The sequence below is a fragment of the Leptonychotes weddellii genome, chromosome 3 (genome assembly GCF_054177405.1).
Source record: "Leptonychotes weddellii isolate Sample4059 chromosome 3, ASM5417740v2, whole genome shotgun sequence".
NCBI lineage: Eukaryota > Metazoa > Chordata > Mammalia > Carnivora > Phocidae > Leptonychotes > Leptonychotes weddellii.
Window position 1 is genome coordinate 65106313 of NC_138371.1, and position 25232 is coordinate 65131544.

General features: G+C 36.4%; 1 protein-coding gene across 8 annotated transcripts in view; it reads left to right on the forward strand.

Moving 5' to 3' along the window:
- PLA2R1 (phospholipase A2 receptor 1) overlaps window positions 1–25232 on the forward strand; it is a 115401-nt gene that overhangs the window by 86440 nt on the left and 3729 nt on the right. For 6 of the 8 annotated variants that reach the window (XM_081814328.1, XM_081814325.1, XM_081814322.1 and 3 more), the window contains 12 exons: window positions 1507–1571; window positions 1826–1929; window positions 3502–3641; window positions 11751–11868; window positions 12551–12681; window positions 13038–13185; window positions 16946–17184; window positions 18957–19125; window positions 20522–20662; window positions 21158–21274; window positions 22646–22822; window positions 25184–25216. In XM_081814328.1, coding sequence (XP_081670454.1) covers window positions 1507–1571; window positions 1826–1929; window positions 3502–3641; window positions 11751–11868; window positions 12551–12681; window positions 13038–13185; window positions 16946–17184; window positions 18957–19125; window positions 20522–20662; window positions 21158–21274; window positions 22646–22822; window positions 25184–25216 — 1582 coding nt within the window. Of the gene's footprint in view, window positions 1–1506; window positions 1572–1825; window positions 1930–3501; window positions 3642–11750; window positions 11869–12550; window positions 12682–13037; window positions 13186–16557; window positions 16710–16945; window positions 17185–18956; window positions 19126–20521; window positions 20663–21157; window positions 21275–22645; window positions 22823–25183; window positions 25217–25232 lie in introns of those variants that run through there. The other 2 variants (XM_081814323.1, XR_014143583.1) reach the window with 2 other exon arrangements.

The window sequence follows — 25232 nt, forward strand, 5'->3', positions numbered from 1 at the left end:
ATTTGATACCTAAGCTAAAATTTACAACACCTATTTTTCACCATGGATTTTTTTCACCCTGGATATCTTCTAGCTTGTCCTTCTAGCTTGCAGTTCTATTCCATATCACAACAGGTTGTGATGTGCCATGTGGAGGATCACCATGCTATAATTGAGGTGGTAATAAATATGTCACTTAAGATGTGGTAGTTATAATTTTTCTTTAGAGGTCCTTAATTGGGGCAGTGAACAATCGGGCCATGATTTCCAATATTGTTGCACATGAGACTTCTTTAGATTGAATGAAATTGTTGTGGTTCTCCCACTGAGTTCACAGCCAGTCCCAATGGACGCATTTCAAAGCCTGACAACGGGAATCTAAATTCAGCATGTAAGAACGTGTCCATGAAACAACCCCTCAGGGATCCCAAATTATAGTTGTTCCATCTTGCGTTATTCTCAAATTGCTGATATGGCAGACAGCCACACTGTTCAAGGAATAAAAATACCTGTTTATAAATTAAAATGTTAGAGAGCTATTAGGTTCTGTTGTATGATGACCCAACATTCATGAGGGAAAAAAAATACATATCTTAAAGTGTATTCTCCAATTTTTATAGAAGAAATGAAGTGCAAATTTAAATATACAATGCCTTCAAATTAACAGGTTTTTAGCTTAAAAATTAAGTTACATTTCACGCACACACAGCACACACACAATAAAGTATATTGATTTAGAGGTCTTAGAGAAATCCTTACTGCTTCTTCCTCTTTTATAGGTAAAGAGGGAATTTCAATTTCCTGGGTCATAAGTCCAGTATTACATCTGCTGTAGTGTATGTGTGTGTGTGCATGCACACATGTGTGAACATGCTGTTTCATTTTATACTTTATTTGCACTGAGATCTGTGTGATAAATAATGGTACAAAATTAGTAAAATATAGAAATAATTTTCTGGTTGTTAAACACCGGAAGTTCTATAGTATTCCTTTGTCCTATATCGTGTGTCTCTATTAAAATGGGAAGGGTGCTAATACTCAGTTTAAAAACTTAACGATCAGACTAATGCCAAAAATTCAAAATCCTTTTTACTATTGATGTCTTTGTGCCTTGAACTGTTTTTCAAACAGTGTAACATATGCAGTGAACTATAAATCACTGAGACAATAAACCACTAAATTTTTAGTAAAAAAAATAGGAGTCCATATCCTATTTTACTTTACAATATTACTCTTTAAAGCCCTATTATGGGAGTTAGAAAATTTACTTTTAAATACATAGGGAAAGTTGTACAAAAGATTTTCAATATTTTATTCCAATTTCCCTTCATAATGAGGAGGGAATATTTTAAAATAATGAAGTTTCAGGTTCTTTCAAGATGCTAGGCCTTAGTGTACTCTTCTTTAGATAATTGGGTAAAATACTGAAGAATAGAAAGCTATTAACAGCAACCCCATTAATCTTAATAGTGAAAAGGGAAAACAAGTAGAATAAATGCTGACATTTTCTTTTTTTCTTTTTAATAGCTATCAAAGTATGGTGTAAATTGGTGGATTGGACTTCGAGACGAAAGAGCCAATGATGAATTTCGGTATGGACCTAGATCAATTTGCATTTTATTTTGTTTGACAGGTTTTATTTGCAGAATGATTGGACTAGATCTTAGTGATCAATTGTTGAATAGCCTTCAAATATTATCTTTAACTTATGAATTTTCATTTCTCTAACCAAAGGCATGAGTATCTTTTTAATTTAATAAAAATTACCCCAGAACTCCAAGAATGGTATTGGAGATTGAACATAACAGAATAAAAGAAGACCCTAAAATTCTTAATTTACCTACAGCTGGAGAGATGGAGCACCAGTAATATATCAGAACTGGGACAAAGGAAGAGAAAGATCTATGAATAATCAGAGCCAGAGATGTGGTTTCATTTCATCCATAACAGGTTATTTTATTTATCCATTTTTCAGTTTATAACACAAACTGATAATTTTCAGAAGGCTTAAAGTCTCGTCTTCATTGCATTAGTTCAGTGAGAGGGTTTTGTTTGGCTAGCTTGCTTTATAATTGAATGTGATGAGTTTCATTAGTTTTAAGTGTTGATGATGGCCATTCCTATAGTTAATTCCATTCTTTCATGTTCTTGAAAATGAATTACAACCAGATAAGTCATTCCCCATGAACCAAAACAGCACCAGAAATAGACCCAATGAAACTGGTCAAAAATATGCCTGACAAATACTAGTCTCTAAAAAATTTCAATATGGGCCCATTTTTAAAATCTCTTCATAATAATTCAGTTATAATTGGCCAGAACTTTAACCCCCGTGGAATTTACTTCCACTTTCACATTTAAGAAAAATTTTCATTGAGTTCAGTATTTTTTTTTTTAATACCTGGCTTATTAACTGCTTCTTGACATAGAACACCAACTATCTCCAGGCTGTATTTAGAAATACATGTACCTTTAAGATGGGTTTTTTAATTTAATTCAATTCATTAGTACAGTGTTATTTGGGTTGATTTGTCCACTCATATCCATCCCACTCTTTTTATCCTATAAAAGGTAATTATGTTCCTGACCCTTAACAGATTCACAAGGAACCTGTGCCCCAAATCAGGAGAGGGGTAAACACAGAAAGCAATCCTTGGTGTAAGGGCATCTGCAGAGAAAGGAAAGGGAAACCCACATTGTTAATCAGCTCTCTTTTGCCAGCAGGTGTCACAACAGCCTACAGAAAGGCTGTTTTGTGATTCTGGAAGACTAGCAGCTACTCTGCATTGAAAATAGTGTTCCAGCCCTTCCTTCAAAATGCCAACATTTTTTGGCTTATATCCCTCACACTAGAAAACTGAAACTGCCTTTGCAATTTACATGCATCCTTGCCCTATTCGGGGATCTATAACTTGAATGCTAATGAAATGCATTCTATAACCTTTACTCTGAAAATATAGCTCTTCTAAATTAAAATACATTTTCCAGGAGGCTAAGGACTTTGGGATGTATCTTCTTGCGGGCATGTCTATGTGTGCCTCTTTTTTTAAGGGTCAGGTTGAAAAGTGCTTCTTCTTAGAAGTTACTGAGTTAATATTTCAAAATTATATATTTTCTAAAGAATTATAAATTAGAAATGATCATCTATTGTTTTAGAATTTTTTTCTCCTTATATTGAGTATTTTAAAAGAAAAATATTACTCTACATTCTTTTGTTAACCAAACCAAATATTCTCGGAACTTTAATCAGTTTTGTGATTTCAATTGTAGTATTTTAGTTAGTTGGAGTTTGTTTGTTTGTTTTGCATTTGCAAAACTTCTTCATTCTTGAATTAGATTTACCGATTTAGCACCCTGCTCAGTTTGTTCTTATTACCAGAGAACTCTACCATTAGCAGTTTAGTTCAATTTCTAGATTTAAAAAATTATGATAAACCATTAGCTGTCATAAAAATGTGATGGAGAATGCCTACAAGGAGTCAGCATTGTTTCAGGTCATTTCTAACTCATTTACTCCTCCAGGACTCTGGGCTAGTGAAGAGTGTTCAGTTTCTATGCCTAGCATCTGTAAGCGAAAGAAGATTTGGGTCATAGAGAAAGAGAAAGATACCCCAAAACAACATGGAACATGTCCTAGAGGATGGCTATATTTTAACTATAAGGTAAACTCATTTTCAAAAAGTTGCCTTTGTTTCTGTGTTGTCGATGTTTATTTTAGAACATAATCAAACAGTGGGTGTGGCTTTAAAAAACCAGGAGTTGTCCACTGGGACCTGAAATTTTTTTTGGTCACAACTTCCAAGAGATTTGAGTTTTCAATGTAGGTAGGGGCAAACCTCTAAGGAATAAAGAAACAGCCGTGACACCACCCTTCATTTGTATACTTAGTTTTTGCTATTGACACAGTCATTCATTGTGCTGTGTGACTGTTTCATTAGGTGTGACGCATGCAAGCCTGTGTAACTAGGCCCTGCCCCCAAATGAGCTGTCAACTCCAGAGGGTACAGGCTACATCTTCTCCTTTTGTGTCTTCCCTGCCTGAAGCAGGCACAGAGCTCCGCCTGCCTTGTGAATTGACCCACTAATAATGTAACTCAGTCAATGTCATCTTGAGCCTCATGAAGCTGGTGCTTCCATGCAGAATTGAAATTTTTTTTTTAAATTGCCAGTGGGAATATTGTAAACCAGATTTATTATTTCTGATACTGCCTCCAATTAAGGCCAAGACTTTCCCTCCACTCCTTATGTTTTATAATAAAATAACTTTATAGGCCTTAGGTGGAAGTAATTAAAATGCATCCCAAATTATAAATGTTTCATTCTTTGATAAAGGAAAAACCCAAACTGTGTCATGATTTAATATGTTAATATGAAATTGCTCTTTGACTGTGGACGGCCAGTTTTCAATCTGTATGTTCAGTTATATTTGGCAGAGCCTTCTCTTCTTTGTGATCCTCTTCTCATTGTTAATTTGTGATATGGGGCCATTAGGATTTTACATGTATTTGTTGAGCACCTAATACATATTTGGCATTGATTTTTTTAAATTGTGGTAAAATTTACATAATATAGAGTTTACCATCTTAACCATTTTTAAGTGTGTAGTGCAATATTATTAAGTATATTTACATTGTTATTCAATGAATCTGCAGATCTTTTTCATCTTGTAAAACCAAAACCCTAAATCCAATAAGCAATAACACTTCACTTCCCCTCCCCCAACCCCTGGCAAGCACCATTCTACTTTCTGTTCCTATTAATGGGACTATTTCAGATACTGCAGATAAGTGGAGTCATACATTATTTGTCCTTTTGTGGCTGCTTTATTTCACTAAGCAAATTGTCCCCCAAGTTCATCCATGTTAGAGCATGTGTCAGAATTTCCTTCCCTTTGGAGACTGAATAATATTCCATTATATGTATATACCATATTTTTTTCCACTCGCCCATTGATGAACATTTGGGTTTCTGCCACCTTGTGGCTAAGAATTTTTGCTGGGTGATTTAATATATATATCTTATTTTATTGAATTTTTTTAAATACACAGAATTGTTATCCCATCTTATATATGAGAAGACCAAGACTAGTAACATTGTGTGTTTTTTATGAAACTTCACAGCAAATAAGTGTCAGGTTGAGAATCAACCTCAGGTTTTCTGACCTTGAGTCTGGTAGTCTTGTCTCTTTCCTACAGTTGCCATTTTGTATAAGAATTTAAGAATTACCAGACCAGGATAGCCCCATGACACAATCTGGTGGCACTCTGAGATATCTTCTAAAATATAGTTGTTTTCTAAAATTTTATGGTATTGAGATACATTTTTAATAGTTAATATTTTCTGTCTGATTCCTATTTTCCCAAACTATAAAATCTACCAGTTATACATTTCAATATAAAAAATGTAGCAAGTATTCAATAGAACACTGAGTATTACCAAATCTTGAATTAAAACCTTTGACAATTAGTTCTTTTTAAAGCTATTCTACTGTGGTAACATATATTTAAAATAAAATATGCCATTTTAACCATTTTTAAGTGTACAATTTAGTGGCATTAATTACATTCACAATGTTGTTCAACCATCCCCTTTATTTCCAAAACTTATCATCATCCCAAACAGAAACTCTGTAACTATTAAGCAATAACTCCCAATTCCCCATCCCTCCGGCCCATGGTGAGTTCAAATCTATTTCCTATCTCTGTGAATTTGCCTGTCTAGATATTTCATATAAGTGAATTCATACAATATTTGTCCTTTTGTTTCTGGCTTATTTCATCCTGCATAATGTTTTCAAAGTTTATCCATTTATAGCATGTATCAGAACTTCATCCCTTTTTATGACTGAATAATATTCCATGCCACATTTTGTTTTTCCTTTCATCTGTTGATGGACTTAGGTTGTTTCCACTTTCTGGTTATTGTCCACTTTCTGGTTATTGTGAATAAATCTGCAGTGAACATTGGCATACAGCTACCTGCTGGAGTCCCTGGTTTTCACTTCTTTGGGGTATATGCCCAGGAATGGAATTGCTACATCATATAGCAATTCTATGTTTAACTTTTTGAGGAACGAGTAAACTGTTTTTCACATGGCTGAACCATTTTAAAAGCCTGCCAACAGTGTATGTTAGCAATTTCTCCACATCTTTTTTTTTTAAGATTTTATTTATTTATTTGAGAGAGAGAGAGAGCACAAGCGGGGGGGCGGCAGAGGGAGAAGCGGACTTCCCACTGAGCAGGGACCCCAACTCGGGCTCGATCCCAGGACCCTGGGATCATGACCTGAGCCAAAGGCAGCCCCTCAACCAACTGAGCCACCCAGGTGCCCCTGGGTTGTTTGTCTTTTTATTGTTGAGTTGTAGGAGTTCTTTATATATTCTAAATATTAAGGTCCTATCAGATACATGTTTTGCAAGTATTTTCTCCCATTCTATAGGTTGCCTTTGCTAATGTCCCTTGATGCACAAAAGCTTTAATTTTACGGAAGTCCAATTTATCTAATTTTTCTTTTGTTATTCATGCTTTTGGTGCCATATCTAAGAATAGGTTGCCAAACCCAAGGTCATAAAAATTTACTTCTTATGTTTCTTCTAAGAAGTTTATGGTTTTAGCTCTTATATTAAGGTCTTGGTCTATTTTTAGTTAATTTTTCTGCCTTGCAACTATTAGAACAGATGAATCCTGGAGTGTTCTGTATGGAACAGCCACAAAGGAATACCTATCTTGTCTCAAAATCACACTTTTGCTGCAGACAGTGAGCAACCCCAAAGTATGAACACAACTGTTTTAGTTACTAATCATAAATTCTCCCATATATAAAGGAGGACATTTTAAGGAAATTCACAGCAAATCAAATCCTTGGCATTAGAGAAATAATTCTCAGAAACTCTCAAAGGTTGTTTTTGGTTCAGGCCTTGGTTATTACCCTCCCCCCAAACTTTTATATCTGCACAGCTTAACTCCAGTCCATGTTTTCTCCTGCGTAAGCAGATTGAGTATCTATGTATAGAGACATGGTAGCAGTGATGGTGGAGCAGACTCCAGGCAAGGGAGCAAATGAATGCCTCCTTTGAAAGGAATAGAAAGGGGCATGAGTAAAGCGCAAACACATACATGAGAGGAGAAAGACTTTCTGAAGCAGGATTGGAGCAGGATTAAAAACCCTTGTGTAGCTCAAAGTTTAAAAAAATCTTTATTGATAATTAACAGCTAGATTAGTGGTTCACAGCCCTGATCAAATATTTAGAATCACCCCTGAGCGTTTTAAAAATGTCAAGGTGCAGGGGACATCCTAAAGATTCTGATTTAATTGATCTGCATCAGATCTACGTATCAGTGTTTTGTTTTTGTTTTTTTGCAAATTATTTCCATATTAGTCAGAGTTTCGCTTTTTTTTTTTTAAAGATTTTATTGATTTACTTGACACAGAGAGAGAGACAGCTAGAGAGGGAACACAGCAGGGGGAGCAGGAGAAGCAGGCTCCCGGCTGAGCAGGGAGCCCGAGGCGGGGCTCGATCCCAGGACCCTGGGATCATGACCCAAGCCGAAGGCAGACGCCCAACGACTGAGCCACCCAAGTGCCCCTACGTATCAGTGTTTTTTAAAAGCTCCCTCAGTTATTCAACTGTGCAGCCAATATTTGCCCAGCAACACAACAGTTGCACAACTTAGTCTTTGAATCATCCAGAGGATTTGACTAATAAATACAGTCACAGCAGGCTACCTGAAAAAGGTGATCTTTTGCAGAGTGAGGTTACAGGGTCCCCAAGTGTCCCCACCCACCACGCCTTCCCGTGCATAGAGATGGCTAAAATCCCACCATTGGAGTCTCACTCCTTTGCTTTGACTCTATATTTTTAAGGGAAATATTTCTGAGATTGTCTCATCTGTCATCTACACCTTGGAATAAGTGGGCTTATCAGATCATTAGAAAAACTGATAATAAGAGGATTGAAAACGGAGAGGAGGAGAGCCCCATGGGGATGGCTCCCCTGATTAACAAAGTTACAGAAGGAAAACTGGGAGGTAGCAATGACAGATATTATTCACATCACAGTTCTGAATGAGCATCAGTATGGTATGTCCCACTAAATTTTGCTTCCTGTTTGTCAATTTCCTAGGGCTAATTTTTTGGGGTTTTTTTCTAAGAAAAAAATCCTAGTTGGTTGACTGATTATCCACCATTAAGAGTTTTAAAACTGAGCTACCAGAAGTTAAGCATCTTTTCTAATGTTTCATCAATTATTTTCTCTGTGATGATATATGAGTTTTGACCCGGGATTACCCCTAGAAGAGTGTGTCATCTAAGATACTTATCACAGCAGAGCTGTAAGCAGAAAAAATTCTAAGTGTGCATGTGCTTGTGTGTGTATTAGGTTAACTCTTACGCTTCTACTCACACATTTTTTTAAAGATTGACTGATTGATTGATTTGAGAGAGAGAGTATAAGCGAGGGAGAGAGAAAGAACAGGAGCGGGGGCATGGGGGGAAGAGCAGAGGGAAAAGCAGACTCCCCGCTGAGCTGGGAGCCCGATGCGGGACTTGATCCTGGGACTCCAGGATCATGACCTGAGCTGAAGGCAGACGCTTAACTGACTGAGCCACCCAGGTGCTCCTACTCACACATTTTTATACAAGGATCTGGATTGAGTGCTAATGGCTGCTTTGCACATCTAGTTTAGGATTAGCCAAAATTTGATTTCATGCACAACAAAGCTTTTCCTTTAAAAAATACTCTCCTCTTTTCTAAAAAAAGTATTCACATTATTAACACGTTATTCATTCAACTATGTTGGATGTTGATAATTTGATGGTGAGGAAAAACAAACACAATCCCTTCTCTTTTGTAGCTTACAGACTTGAGGGGGAACAAACATTAGTAAACCAATCAGGAGTATAACTCTAACTGTGACACATGCGATGAAGGGGAGTTACATAGTTCTCCAAAAGTTTTTAACTGGAGAACTTGACTGAGGTGGTCAGAAGGACAGGAAGCATTAAAAGCGGGGGGGGGGGGGGGCGGGTATAGCATGTGCTAAAGTACTGTGGTGAGAGGGAATGGACTTATTGAAGAAACTAAAGGAAGCATAGAGAACTAGAGTGTGAAAAGTGATGAAAAGAGTTTCTGTTTTTATCCTAAGAACAATAGGAAACCCCTCAAGGGTTTTAACGAAAGAAGGACATGATCAGCACTGAGTTTTGAAAAGAATCATTCAAGTTGCAATGGCAAAGACAGATTGGAGGAAGGCAAGGATGAGGAAGGTTTTAAGAGTGGTTGGGAAGTTACTGTAATAGTCCAGGGAAGAGAGAAGTAGTTTGGGCTAAGATAGTGAAGGCTGTGAGGTGGCAGGAATGGGAAGAACGAGAAAGGACTCTGAGAAATGGGATGTATGTCTAAATGGTAATTGAAAGGGGGATGGAGTGGGAAGGCAAGGAGACTCCCAGGTTTCAGGCTTATATAAATACATGGCTGACTTTGCCAGTCAACATCAGTAAGAACACTGGAAAAGGACGAAGTTTGGGAGAAAGGTCATAAATTCCACTTTCAAATTTTGAACTGGAAATGACTTTGAGATAAAGAATTTATATTCAAAACCTGTTTGCAATACAGTAGAATATCCTTAATTCACAGCAATAATAAGGGATGCATTAAACTTGATCACATTTTGCAAATTAGTAAGTAAATAAACAATTTAAAATTGAGTGCTGTACTTCATCTTACTGCTTTGCTTTAATTACTAATGACACCATTTCAAACTGTGTTAGTAAATATGTTTTTGGGTTTTTTAAGAAACAATGAAGTTGTGGGAATAAGAAATAATCTAGTAAATCGTGGCTGAGGCCAACGTGGGGGGATGGGGGAGTAGGAGGGTAGGATGGGTGTGTGTGTGTGTGTGTGTGTGTGTGTGTGTTTTCTGGAAAGATTTATTGAGCTAACTAAACCAATGAGGTTCACTGGTATTTATGAATGGTTCATTAGTGTGACTATCTGAACACAAGGTGAAGAATTCACATTAAATGATAAGACTGCCTAATAATTAGTGTGTGCCACTCTCTGGAATTTGTAATTAGAGAAAAGAGACAAAATGAAAGGAAATAGATAAAGGAATAGTTGTTATAAAATTAAAATCCTTTAAAGCCAATTCCATTTCTTTGTGAAGCAAACAAGGTAAAGAGGACCAGAAGAATTGAAAATGTACTTCCTCTGTTAGTTGGTAACTCCAGGCTACATCAGTGTTTCTGGTTTTTATCCTAAAAACAGTGGACAATCCCTAATAGTTTTATTTATTTATTTATTTATGGAAAATCCCTAATAGTTTTAAACTAAAGAGTGACATGATCAGGATTAAGTTCTGAAAAGAACTACCTGGGCACTATTGACATTTGGAGCTGGATAATTCTTTGTTATGAGGGGACTGCCCTATGCATTATAGAATGTTTAGCAGCATCCCTGTACTCTACTCACCGATAGCAAAGCTCCCCCCTTGAGCTATGACAACCAAAAACGTCTCCAGACGTTATTGAATGCTCCCCTTTGGGAACCACTGGACTAAATCTAGAATGCTTGAGAATGTCATTTGACAACTAGTTAGGGGTCTATTGGCTTTTATTACGTTCCATAAATATTTACTGGGGAACTTCTTTGTTGTGATGGTCAGAGAAGAGCAAAGAAAAGTCTCTCTGCTTTTTAAGGAGTTTATGATGATGGGGAAGGGTGGGGGGACTGACAAATATAGAAATTAAAGGATGAGGAAAGATGTCATTCCAAAGGAGGATGGGGAAGGATGCTCTCTCAAGTGTAGGCTTCCACACTAGCCTAGAATTGTCTTGTAACTGGGGTTTCCTTGGTGGCGAAATCTTGAGATCTAACCTATCTATGAATGGGTTTGCCTGTGTTCATTGATAAGAGAATAGTCCACATGGAATATCCTTTGTATACAGTCTCTCCTGACTTCTCTGGAAATTTGCCTGATCCCCTATAGCCTGTCTTTTCTATCTCTCCCTCTCCCCTGACTCCACCTGGCCCTATTAACATGTTTAAATTTCACTGACCCTACCTGACCTGTCCAGTAGTTACTGTGCCACTTCTCACCCCATAATGACTAACCCTGCCGTGCCACAGACATGATTCTCTCATGAGTAACAATCAATTCTCACTGCCAAATTCCACAGACTTCTGTTTCTCCTTCCTAGGTTTCCTTGGTTCTGCCCTTGCTTCCCTTCCAACTGTGCTCATGTTTTTCTTCTCTGGCTCTTCCTTGTGGACTTAAAAACCACATCGCTAACTCAAGTAATTAGTGAATTTAAATACCTGATGCGGTTTGATTCCCTAGTATTCCTCTCTCACTTAAAGGGAGGAAGTGTATTTGTAAATAAAACTGAACTAAGCTATTAATTGCTACCTCCAAATTTAAAAAAAAATTAAATCTACCTCTATACCCTTTGCAATCAGGCTGGCTCCTTTTAAAAAGGAATACTGTTTTTCACTGAGCAGAAGACATTGTTCTGATATCCTGCATAACAAAGCACATCCTTGCTTCTGTTCCTGCCGGATACAAATGCATGCAAATATTGACTTACCCTAAAAGCCGGTCCTCTGTTTTACTTTCATACCTTTGGAGCAGCTCAAAGAAAAAAAAATGAGTCATTTCTGCTTCAGAAAATTATAAAGAATTCTAAAGTTTGATCCCCAGTGTCTTTGGGAGGTTTTTAACTCATTTAGGAAAATATGGAAATGAATGCTTTTTTTTGGACATTTTTTTAAAAGTGCCTTTTGGTGAAAATCCCCAAAGACCCAAGTGATTGGAAGAACTGGACATCCGCTCAAGATTTCTGTGTTGAAGAAGGGGGAGCACTAGTCGCCATTGAAAATGAGGTGGAGCAAGGTAGAGTACTCCATGTTCAATCAAGCAAAAATAACTTTTTTATTCAAATATTTATTATAATGTTCCCCCCAAATACTAATATTTCCAAATCCACATTTTAAGTATTATATTGCTGATGACACATAAATTTTCAGTTTAACCTATGAGGCTTATATCATGACATCTGTAAAAGTACATTGCATTGCTTATAAACTGCTGATTTTTGGAGGTTTTTGTCTCCCCAGTAGTAGTGGAAAAAATAAGGACATATTTATGATCTGTATTTCAAAATGGCTAACATAATCTGAGGTATATTCTTTTATAATTGCATGGTATAATTTTTAGATCCCTTTAGATTTACCTGTATACTTGTATTTGATATTTAGACAATTGTATACTTCAGTTTAAGTATAGTAGATAAATCCTCTTTTGTTTAGAAAGGCACTGAATGAACACTGGAAATAGTTTTGTTAATAATATGATGAAATCCCAGGTTTAGCCAGCTAGTGTGTGTCAATTTAAACTGAAACAGAAGTAAAAGAGACTGCATTACCCTAATAAGAACAAAGTAACCAATTCCTACAACTGATTGGTAATTAAGTTTTGCTGTCGTTTAAATAAAATCATAACTATAAACAGAATTCTATGATTACCCAAATGGTTTATATGGTATTAAATTTGATAATGTATTCCTGTTTTTCAGCTTTCATTACTATGAATCTTTTTGGTCAGACCACTAATGTGTGGATAGGGTTACAAAATGATAATTATGAAAAATGGGTAAATGGAAAGCCTGTGGCATATTCTAACTGGTCTCCATCTGATGTAATAAACGTAAGTTTTCAGATTTATTTTTTAGAAATCATTTTACCAAGAGATCCTATTTGATACTTACTAAAGTATTTTTTTACTTGTTATACTTTATAGGCACAAATTTATATTAGTCTGTTATTAATATATTAATTTTAATAATGTAATTACATATCATTTTCATGTGTTCCATTAGTGTAATTACTATCATAATAATTATTTACCTTGTAGGTTATGAAGTGATCTGTGAACAGGTTTATTAAATGCAAATAAAGGAATAATACTGTTTGAATTTTTTAAATTGTCCTTGATAAAAATGTCAGTGTTATAATAATGCTATATGTTACCATTTTTTAAAAAAAATATGTATCTTTTTAAAGATTCCAAGTCATAACACCACTGAAGTTCAAAAACATATTACTCTCTGTGCCTTGCTATCAAGTAATCCTAATTTTCATTTCACTGGAAAATGGTATTTTGAAGACTGTGGAAAAGAAGGTCATGGGTTTGTTTGTGAAAGAATACAGGGTAAGAAACATTTGCTTTTTTATTCCTTTCATCTCTATGCCCCACTCTTCTCTTCCATATTTGTTTTACACTCTGTATGACTGTCATTTTCATAATTAACAGTGCCAGGCACTTACTTTTTGAGTTTTACATATATTTACTCATTTAATTTCCACTACCCCAGGATTATACTCTTTAGTGGGGTTCCAAAGACTACAGAGACCACTTGAGAGATGACCACATTTATGCATCCATTTTGGCCATATTAAATGGCTTAATTGCTTTGTTCTGGATTTATGAGTATATTCAGGTAATAAAAAGACATTAAGAAAATGTTGGAAAAGAATCAGAGAAATAAACAAACTAATATTTCCCACTTTCTTGGAAACCTAAAAATGCCTTCTGTGGCTAAATATGGCATGTAGCATATTTCTAGAGCTGATGATCAGAACCCCCAGTGACTTTTGGTGTGAAATACAAAAGCCGTACTATTACACACAGTCAGGGATGTTGATGATCAGGGCAGATGCACTGTAAGTGACCTTGAATAATAAAAATAAAAACAGCAAGAACAACAACAATAGCTCATACCTCATGCTTTCTCCAAGTGCAAGGCTTCCCTGTACCATGCTACTCTGGAAGACCATAGTGTGTGTCTGGAGCTGGGTGGAACTCTGGGCAGGCTGTTGTATATATACTTATTTGGAATATTAATTATACTTCTTAGTGTTGCATGCATGTGAACTCTTTAATGCACTAAGTATCATCCCCAGAAAAGCAATTCCAGGGAAGCCCCATTTCCTAATTCACAGTTATCACTTAAACATAATAATAGTCAGGAACTGAAAGAAGATACCCAGTCAGTTATAGCAAGAGTATTATGAGAAGAGTAGAGTTTTGTAGGGAAAGAAATATCAATATACCATGTACTTACACACTTACGATATACCTGGCACTGTGTCTTGGCTTCAGAAGCATTAAGGCGTGAAAGGCTCCCAACAATGCTAGGATAAGTAGGTAAAAGTCTCCCCATGTAACAGATAAGAAACTTGAGGCTTAGAAAAAGTAAATAACATATTCGAGTTCTCATAGTTTTGGGACTAACAATGTATACATTCTTTTAGACATAGTATAAAGTGGCTGTGGTTGAGAGTATAAGCACTGGAGTTCACAACCTACTTGATTTCCACATCTGTCAAGTGGGATAATTACTATCTCACAGACTCTGTGTATATACAATGGTTAGCAAGTTGCCAGCATATTAACAAATGATAGCTGTTTCTATTATTATTTCCAAAAAATGTTATTTAACTACACAAATTCTTTTTTTGAAATTATAATTATAATAACGTATTTAAACTGATACATCCAGCAGATTATCGTTTCAACATATAGCCAATATAAAAAATATTAATGAGATCGCTTACATTCTTTTTTTTTTTTGTAGTAGGTTGTTGAAATCCAGAGAGTATTTCACAACACATCTCCATTTAGACAAACTACATTTCAAATGCACAATAGTGCATTTGCTACCATATTGGATAGTGCAGGTCTGGAAGAAGAATGTAACTACACAAATTCTTGTAGCCTACAATAAATGTCCAAATTCTGCTCCACTTCTTTATTTGCCATATAAATATGTGCTTACATTGGACTTAGAGCCTAAAGTCTAACTGCCTGAAAGATAAAGATTTCTAAATAACAGGGAGACAAGGACAAAGTCAAGAGCCCCAATTTGGGATTTGGTTTCCAATAGATCTTTCTTTTTTAGGTCAATGGGTGGCAAAATCATGTTGCTCAAAATCACTTATGTTTTGAAGTTTGATGGAATCAATTACACATGGAGAATTCTTTTTTTTTTTTTTAAAGATTTTATTTATTTATTTGAGAGAGAGAATGAGAGAGAGCACATGAGAGGGGGGAGGGTCAGAGGGAGAAGCAGACTCCCTGTCGAGCAGGGAGCCCGATGCGGGACTCAATCCAGGGACTCCAGGATCATGACCTGAGCCGAAGGCAGTCGCCCAACCAACTGAGCCACCCAGGCGCCCCACACATGGAGAATTCACACATGTGTGAAAATACAGATATATAATGGGGGCAACAGTCAAATTGGTATTTTGTCACATATATGAAAAATTTCAGTTACCTTAATCTTACCAATTATTATCATTTTAAAAAATCTACTATTTTAAAAATCTACTATGGTATTATACTGGGTTTTTTTTAAAAAATAACCTTAGAATTGGTACATAGGCTGTGATGAATAAACAGGTATAAAAGTGTACTCCATCACAATTTGGTTGGTAAATAGGTTAATTTCACTTTGGTTTTGCAATATGAACTACTATTATATTGAGGTCACATTTTCAGGTAAAAGTCAAATTCCCATTTTGCCATTTTTACTTGGCATAAAGAACCAACATTTACTGAGCACCTGCTGTGTTCCAGGTACTATGTTCTAAATACTGAGTTCCAATTAGTGCCCTATATGGTTATCTCTGAATCCTACCCACACCCCTCTAAGGAAGGCCTTACTCATTTCTTACAGAACAAAAATTTGAGGTTTGGAGGGATTACTTATTTTCCCAACATCACTTAGCCCTGTATAGTCAGGACTGGGCTTGATTCCCAGGTCTTCTGACCTATCTACACTTCATCATGCTCCTTTTCAACCCCAAATGTAATAAAACCAATAAACAGGGATATATTCCAGCTACTTTGGATCAGACAGTTCAGAAATTCTTGTCTTATTTTTCTGTTTTAGGTTTCCTAAAATAAGCCTATCCTAGTACATAATATAGTATAGAACAAAAAGGCCAAGTGCACATACTAAAGAGGAAATATCTTGCGTGTAAAAACACGGGCTTAGCTGTCACATAATCTGTCACTCGTGAAAAAGAAAGCACCACTGATCATGTCTGGGAAAACCTTGCCTTTTAATTTGTAAATCTTGACTCTGATAGGTGACATATTAATAGTAAGTCTTTATGGAACTGTGTATATTTTAAGTGTTTATTAATGTAACTTTTAAACTTATTTTTAGAATTTATACATGTAAACATTAAACATGATAGCAACTATCATGCAATCTCAAATTTAATAAAGGGTGGTATTTGAGAATATGCACTTGTAAAATTATGTCTGCAACATTGTATATGATGACATAATATATGTCAATATTCTCTTAGTAAGTATTAAGTTCTGCCAGAGCAGTATGTGTTAGGCCGGGTGTAGGGAGTGGAATAAAACCTGCCTAAGGAGATCAGTTCCATCAAAAAGTGGTCAGTTTAAAAAGGGACAGTAAAAAAAATAGGAAATCTAGAAATGGTTAACTATGTGTATATTTTTATTTAATTTTAATTTTTTTAAAGACTTTATTTATTTATTTGACAGAGACACAGCAAGAGAGGGAACACAAGCAGGGGGAGTGGGAGAGGGAGAAGCAGGCTTCCCACTGAGCAAGGAGCCCGATGCGGGGCTTGATCCCAGGACCCTGAGATCATGACCTGAGCCGAAGGCAGATGCTTAGTGCTTGAGCCACCCAGGTACCCCTATATGTGTATACTTTTAAAGACACTCATGCATTAAATTTCCTAAACGTTCTCATTCTTTAGCATCACCTATGCTTTCAGGTATTTATTCTCATTTTGAAATAGTTCTGGGGTGGAAAACTCTGATGTTAACCACAGAATGGACCATTATGACAGGGATCCAAACTAAGCTTTGCCTCCCCTCTTTCTCAACCAGATGCTAAAAATGATTTTTGTTGTTCTTGTTCTAGATCCCTCTGGACACAGCATAAATACATCTGATATGTATCCAGTCCCCAATACCTTGGAATATGGGAACAGAACTTACAAAATAATTAATGCAAATATGACTTGGTATACAGCAATAAAAACCTGCCTAATGCATGGAGCAGAATTGGCCAGCATTACAGATCAGTATCACCAGTCCTTCCTCACTGTTATCCTCAACCGGCTAGGACATGCCCACTGGATTGGACTATTCACTGCAGATGTAGGTATCTTAAATCCCTTGGAACATCCCTGCATAAGTAAATTTCACATCTACCTCCTTAGTGATATGGCAACTGAAATTAATACCAAAAAATTCCCAGAAATAATAGTAAAGGTAACATTTAAGTAATTGGTTTATAGAATAACTACTGACCAACCTTATGAAGAGCCTATGACTACAAATTAAAAGTATACCTTTTTAGAGTATACAACCACTTGCCTAATTTCTGGGAATTAATGTCCTTCAAAGGTTCTCTGAAAATTTCTGGGTATCTGGGGATACTGCCTCATGTGGGCAATGGAACACCTCTTAAACTCAAGCACCTGCATTTGAGTAATTTGTTGCATTTAAGAAATCCCCTAGAAAAATGGATCATGCTTCCTGCCTAGAAATGTGATTATTAATTAATTCAGTACCCCCTTGGAATTTAACACATGGGTTTTCTCTCCCTCTAAAAATGTATTTTGGAAAGTAAGACCTTTTTAGTTTTCTCTTTTTTTAAGTAAAAGTATTATATACTCAAAGTAGTGAAAAGTAAAATCTATCTATTCTTATCCCAACCTCTGGTTCTACTACCCAAAGATAATCACTTGTAAACAGTTCCTTGTGTGTCATTTAGAAATTTTCTACTTATACACATATATACACATAATGAATGAATATCTATATTGTTTTTCAAGTACAAATGAGGTCATACTACATGTGCTGTCCTTAAACTTGCTTTTTGTTTAATATGCCTTATACAGCTTTCCATGTCAGCACATAAAAATCCAACACATTCTTTGGGAGAGCACCACATAAGGATATAGCATACCATCCTCCTCTGAATAGAAATCTGGATTCTTCTCAGTTTTTCACAATTACAAATAATACAAACATCTTTGTGCAAGTTGGATAAATTCCTAGAAGTGAAATTGCTAAGCACACTTTAAATTTTAAGAAAGAGTGCCATATTGCCCACCAAAAGTTCGTACTGATTTACATGCCAACAACTATGATCACATGTCATTTTTTCATATCATTATCAATACTGGGTATTATCAAAATTTTAATCCTTGCCATTGGGATAGGTGAGAGAATGTCAATTTATGGTTGTTTATTGTAGTTTTGCATTACATAATGTTTTAACGTCATGTAGTCAATTTTGCATTATGGCCTCTGGATTTTGTATCAGACTTGAAAAGATTTTCCCCACATCAAGAGCATAAAATATTTAGCCAAGTTCTCTTTAGCACTTACGTTTTCAATTTTATGTATGAATCTTTGATCAATCTGAAATTTGTTTTGGTGTCAAGAACAAGATATTGATCAACTTCACTCTGATGGCTTACTGGGAAATTATGGTGGCAGGGAACCAAGGATTCCCAAAAACTAAAAAAGATACTATTGTGACAGGTATTTCTTTTTGTCAGGCCATATTCACAAGCTGTCCTAGGCCCCCTGAAAAATAAGTCTAGGGGCGCCTGGGTGGCTCAGTCGTTAAGCGTCTGCCTTCGGCTCAGGTCATGATCCCAGGGTCCTGGGATCGAGGCCCACATCGGGCTCCCTGCTCTGCGGGAAGCCTGCTTCTCCCTCTTCCACTCCCCCTGCTTGTGTTCCCTCTCTCGCTCTGTGTCTCTCTCTGTCAAATAAATAAATAAAATCTTTAAAAAAAAAATAAGTCTAGATGTGGAAATATAAATCTATGTGTGAAGTAAGGGCTGCTCAAACAGCATTGGGTAATGCCACTAGCAGTCCTAGCAAGGAAATGATGGCTCAATTTCCCTCCACAGAATGGTCTTAATTTTGACTGGTCAGATGGAACCAAATCTTCCTTCACTTTTTGGAAAGATGATGAGTCATCCATCTTGGGTGACTGTGTTTTTGCTGACACCAGTGGGCGCTGGAGTAGCACAGCCTGCGAGTCATTTCTTCAAGGAGCAATTTGTCATGTACCTACTGGTAGGTTCAGTTCTATTCAACTCAATAAATACATACTGGGAACCTACTGTGTGCAAGGCACTGTGCTAAGCAGGAGCTATGAGTAAGAGTAATAAGAAGTATCTGTCCTCAAGAAGCCTCTGGTCTGGTAGGTGCTGTTCAAACAAATAACTATTATACCAGGCAGGGCTACCAAATGATGGAAAAGAGGTAGTAAGTGTTGTGCGGGTTAGCAGGAAAGAGAACACATCATATCCGCTTGAGAATAAGTAGAAAGACTTCTTGAAGGACATGACTATGGAGACTGGCCTTGAAGAATAGATGGGATGTAGTCAGACAATGATGGGACATGGAGAGGCATTCTGAGCAGAAAAGTTTGGGCAAAGACATGGAAGGAAGAAAGGACTGAACATGTATAAAGCAAAGCTGGTGTTGATATTTGCCTGCATGGCAGGGTACCAGTAAGAAGAGGTGGGAGATCAGGCTAGAAACCTGCATTAAGAGCATGTATGAAGGAAAAGCTAATTCTGCTTCTAAAACACCATAAAGGTTATCCTTCCCTTTTCAATAGCATTGTATTTGTTGAGTGTTTAAGAAGTGTCAGACACTAGCTCATTTAAACTTCTTTGTAGGGGCACACTGGTTGGATCAGTCAGTAGAGCATGCAACTCTCAATCTCAGGGTCAGGAGTTTGAGGCCCATGTTGGGCATAGAGATTATTTAGAAGAAAAAAATTTTAAAAAATAAATTTCTCACGTAAGAAAGATATTGTTGTTAGCTCTCTTTTTATAGATAAAGAAACCAAAGTGTGAGGAGGTTAGGTAACATGCCCACAGCCATACACAATTAGGATCTCAGCATGGATTTGACTCTCATGCTTGACCTCTAAAGCAAAGTCCACCTGAAATGTCCCTTAGTTATGTATTATGTTTTGTTATGCTATGTTACTTTACTGAATGCATTATTTTTCTCTCATAGGTTGATTGGCTGGTGAGGATTTTCTAAATCTATAATATTCAGCACTGCACAGATCACATTTTGTACATTTGGAAGTGCCTCTTGCTGACTTCATTCAGTTTCCAGTATTTCCATGAATCACATCCCCCAGTTTTTCCAACCTTTAGGATACCAATTATAAACATGAAAGACAGCAGCACCCAGGCAGCACCCAAACTAAGCCTAAGAAGCTATGCATTAATACACACTGTTATGTGTAGGTAAAGATTATTTTTGCCAGAAATGCTACAAACCAGTCTTGGTTTATAATCATTTTTATTAAACCCACTCTTTCAGAGTATTATCATGAAAATCTCATTACACATATTTATCTTAGTCTGTCATAGAATTTAGTGCAATGTTTATCTTAATAAATGAACCCAGTCATCACCCTAAAATCATAACTGATTTTTGTTCGTAGAAACAAAACCATATGGACATCCAGAGTTGTGCTCAGAAACTTCTATTCCCTGGATAAAATTCAAAAGTAATTGCTACAGTTTTTCTACAGTCCTAGACAGTATGAGTTTTGAGGCTGCTCATGAATTTTGCAAAAAGGAAGGTAATTCTTTTGTGATGGTAAAATGCTTTCAATGCATTCCTTCTTGACATTTCAGTAAACAATGTGGTTTTCTTCATTTGTCTGATTATTTAGTGACTTTAGGAGCAACCAAAAAATTGAAAAGATAAATACTATTGAATTTGCTTGTTTGGGGATGGTTTATCTATGAAATTCAATGTCCAGGATAGAATTTGAAAGCCTAGGATGATGTCTCAGAATACTACACTTTCCCAAGAAAATGTTCCTTTTGAATGCATTTGAATTATAAATTTTTAAAGTTCCCTAAAATTAATATTCTATGCTTTGACTTCTTAAGTACAACCTTGTATCTTTTAATAAATGTGGTATAATTTTTAATCAAAAATCACTTATTTACAATAGAAATTTTCACTCTGCAAAGACTGAGCTTTACAAATTATGGTGGTATAGGAGACATTTTTTAAATTGTATTACACATAAACACAAATACTTATTTACTGCTTATTTCTTTTATAGGATCTAATCTTTTAACAATCAAGGATGAGGATGAAAATTCATTTCTCCTAGAAGAGCTTTTTGCTTTTGGTTCTTCTGTCCAGATGGTTTGGTTGAATGCTCAGTTTGATGGTGACAGTAAGTGATTTGGGTAGAGAAGAGGAGAGGGCATAAATAAATACATGGTGGTCAAGGTTGATGAAAATGGCATCTGCAGGGGCGCCTGGGTGGCTCAGTCGGTTAAGCGTCTGCCTTCGGCTCAGGTCATGATCCCAGGGTCCTGGGATCGAGCCCCGCATCGGGCTCCCTGCTCTGCAGGAAGCCTGCTTCTCCCTCTCCCACTCCCCCTACTTGTGTTCCCTCTCTCGCTGTGTCTCTCTCTGTCAAATAAATAAATAAAATCTTTAAAAAAAAAAAAAAGAAAATGGCATCTGCAAACCAGAAAGCTCTTCTTGGATACATTTGCTGTGAAAAAATAGCATGAATCCTAAAGCCATTTCTTCCAAAGACAATATTGCTAACCCTTTTCTATACCCTTGTGTCCCTTTAAATAATCCTACAATACCAAAAATGAAAACAAGCAAACAACAAGTTTATCTTATACTTACCCTCACATCATGAAGATTCTTGGATGGAAACTTGTGTTCACAGACTTAGTCATAGACAACAAAACCCTATTTATTTGAAAATACCCAGATTATTCCTCAATGTTATAAAAGCACAACAGATTTCAGGGATAGTTTCAGGGATAAATTGTGCTATTAAAATTATTTGCTTCTCATAAAAACCAGGGTTTGTGATCAAATGAGAGCATGGCATTCTTCTCTCTATGTAACTGATGGTTGTTGAAAGTACTTATAAAGAAAATTATCTTAATTGGTATGGAGAACTTATTACAGTGGTATACCAAGGTGGAGGGTGGGTCCACTCTGATAAGGGGGAGTGTTTCAATCACAGACATTGTTTAGAATTTCTAGTTCATTGTGACAATAAAAAGATGACCAACTTTTAGTTACTTTTATTGTTGGTCTTAAATCCTTTCAGACAATGTACCCCCATTATTGCTTACACATGGATGGACTCTATCATTGCCCCCACCCCTTAGTACACCTGTGGATTGCTTTTTAAAGAAATTCACTGTAAAATTATGTTAGAAAATGAGCTATTTTGCAATGATATAGATGTTAGGACTTAAAATGATTTCTTTAAATTGACTATAATGATAGGGAATATTTCAAAATTCACACTGTTACCTTAAGAAAGATGATATTCTAAATGAACTAAATTAGAACAGTATATCTAAAACAAATGGAGAGAGCTATTCACAAGGCAACTTTACTAATACCTACCTTTTGATGTTGAGTTCATGACTGTACCTACTGAGTTGCATGCATCAGATAAGGAGACAGTCTCATTAAATTGAGGAGCTGCTTTTTATGGTTCACTCCAGTCTTAGTATATTTGATAATTGTACATATAATTCATAGTAAGTCAGCAATTTTTCCACAGATGAAACCACAAAGTGGTTTGATGGAACTCCCACAGACCAGTCAAACTGGGGCATTCGGAAGCCAGAGATGGATCATGTCAAACCCCATCTATGTATTGCCCTGAGGATCCCCGAAGGAGTATGGCAGTTATCCCCATGTCAAGAAAAAAAAGGATTTATATGCAAAATGGGAGCAGGTGGGTAAAGCCAGAGGGTAATTCTTCATTTTGATGCTACCCTGACTAATGTTGACCCACCTCTTTAGCATTTAAAGCTTTGAAAATCCAAGTATTCGGGGAGTATTCAGATAGATTCTAACATTATCATCTTATTCGACATCAAGTAAGTCAGAGGACATTTCAGCTCCTTCTTTCTCTAATATGAAGAAAAAAAAAATCATTATAAAGACTATGACTTTCCAGTGTCACCCTAGCCGTTAATGGGCAAAAAAGCAGTTTAACCTCAAAAAAATAGAACTAGTAATATGAACCAGCAACCCTTATTCTGGCAACTGCTGCTCAGAAATTTTAAGATTCATCTTCGGTCCCAGAAAATATAATCTAGGCCTAGATATTCTTGCTGTGGATAAGTAGATGTGATTCTCTGTTGCTAGCCATAATATATTATAAAAGTTTAACTTTACCTTCAGCTACATAGTTTGTGGTGATAAAAAGAAATAATAATTTTAGAAATCTAAGCCAGAAAATTGTAGTCAATTGCAAACAATACAGAGATTTCTAAGATAGGATGTTAACAATGATCATTAACAGTAGAAATGTGTTTTTAATAATAATCACAACATTTCTAGATGCCAGTATTGCAGAGAAGGAGGAATTGGTGTGGCCTCGGCTGCTGGTGAAGGTTTCTGAGAAGAGATAAGGTTTTGGAATCCCAAAAGATAAAGAGAATAGAGAAGGGAAGCCATATTAAACAAAAGTCCCAGTATGACTAAAGGCAGCAATTGAGAATAAGCTTATATTAGAGTGAAGGGCTCACATTAGGTAGTGATGGGAATAAAACTGGACAGTAATGTAGGATCCATTCGCAGAGAGTACCAGACTCAAGAGCTGAACTTCATGGTGAAGAAGACAGGGAACTGGTAGGTGCTCTGTAGACACCTGCTGTGAAATCACACTCATCCAGATGTAAAGGGAGGCAGTTGTAATTTGAATGATAGAACTGGAAACACGAGGAAGAGTAGAAGTGGGAAAAGAGAATCATCAGGCTTTGGTGATCTGATTAGACACTGGGTGGGAATGAAGGAGAAAAAACTGGTAGGTGTCTGCACCAACGGTTAAGCCCAGTAGTGTGGATAGCAACTCTTGTGGAAAACATGACTAAGCCTAATAAGTAGTGTGCCCAAGTGATCAATAACATTCAATTTCAAGAACAGATCAGAAATACCTCGTGTCTGTACAGGACTTTAAAGCTTCCTGTAATATAGAGGACACCTCTTTCATCCCTCACAGCAACTTCCTAAGGCAATGGAGCAGATACAATATTCCCATTTTACAGATGAGAAAAGCACTTGTCCAAACTGGGGCTACATCAAGGACCATGCTCCAAATATTCTGACTCTATGTGCTCCTTCTATATCTGCCCTCTGCATGCATCCAGAGAATAAATATTCTTTTAACAGTCTTTCTTTAAAAAGTATCTTCACACACACATAATATATGTTTTCAATAGTATTATGAAAAAGTATGCAGTATTATTTTTAAGTTGCAAAAACAAGTTCTGTTAATGTGGTTTTGCTGTTGGTGACAGTGTTTCTTTTAAATCTCTTTTAAGTGTGTAAGAGTGAATGGGCATAAGTATTGCACCAAGGCACTCTCTCCACTCGCAATCCCTTTACTGATCTTCCTCTGAGTCATTCTCTACATATTTCTCTGGATCTTTACCTAGATTAAAAATAGCAGAGCTCAAATTTAGAGATAGAGCCTACTTGAAAGAGATACATTTCTACAGTAGAAAGTCCTCAAACAGAACCCTCCAATTTTTTGAATGGGGGAGCTGTTATTCATTTCCTGAGATTCTTGAGATTGCAAAGGTGAGAAGGTGCTGATTTTAAAATCCTTGCGTGGAGGTAAAGAGATTGTCATTGCTGGACAAACTCCATCTCAGAGCTTAACAAAACTTAGTTCCTTGCAGGCAGGGACTATATTTTATTTGTATTTCTATTGCAGCACAGTGCTGAGACTAGATGGAACTTTTTCAGCTTAAAAAAAAAAACAGCATATGTGTTTGTGAGCAATGATAATGATTACAATAAACCAGGGGTCAGCAAAATTTTCTTGTAAAGGGCCAGACAGTAAATATTTTAGGCTCTGGGGGCCATATAGTCTCTGTCACATTGTCATTGTAGCATAAAAGCAGCCACAGACGATACATAAACGGATGAGTGTGGCTGAGTTCCAGTAAAACATTATTTATAAAAACAGGCACCAGATCTGATCCATGAGCCATAGTTTGTTGAGCCCTGCTATAAATAATAACATAATCGAATTAAAAGAAAATTTTCATCTCAGTTTTTTTTTTTTTTTTGTATTTGGTTTTAGATATTCACCCAGTAAAGGAGCACTCAGGAAAAGGTAGGTTTGAACAGTA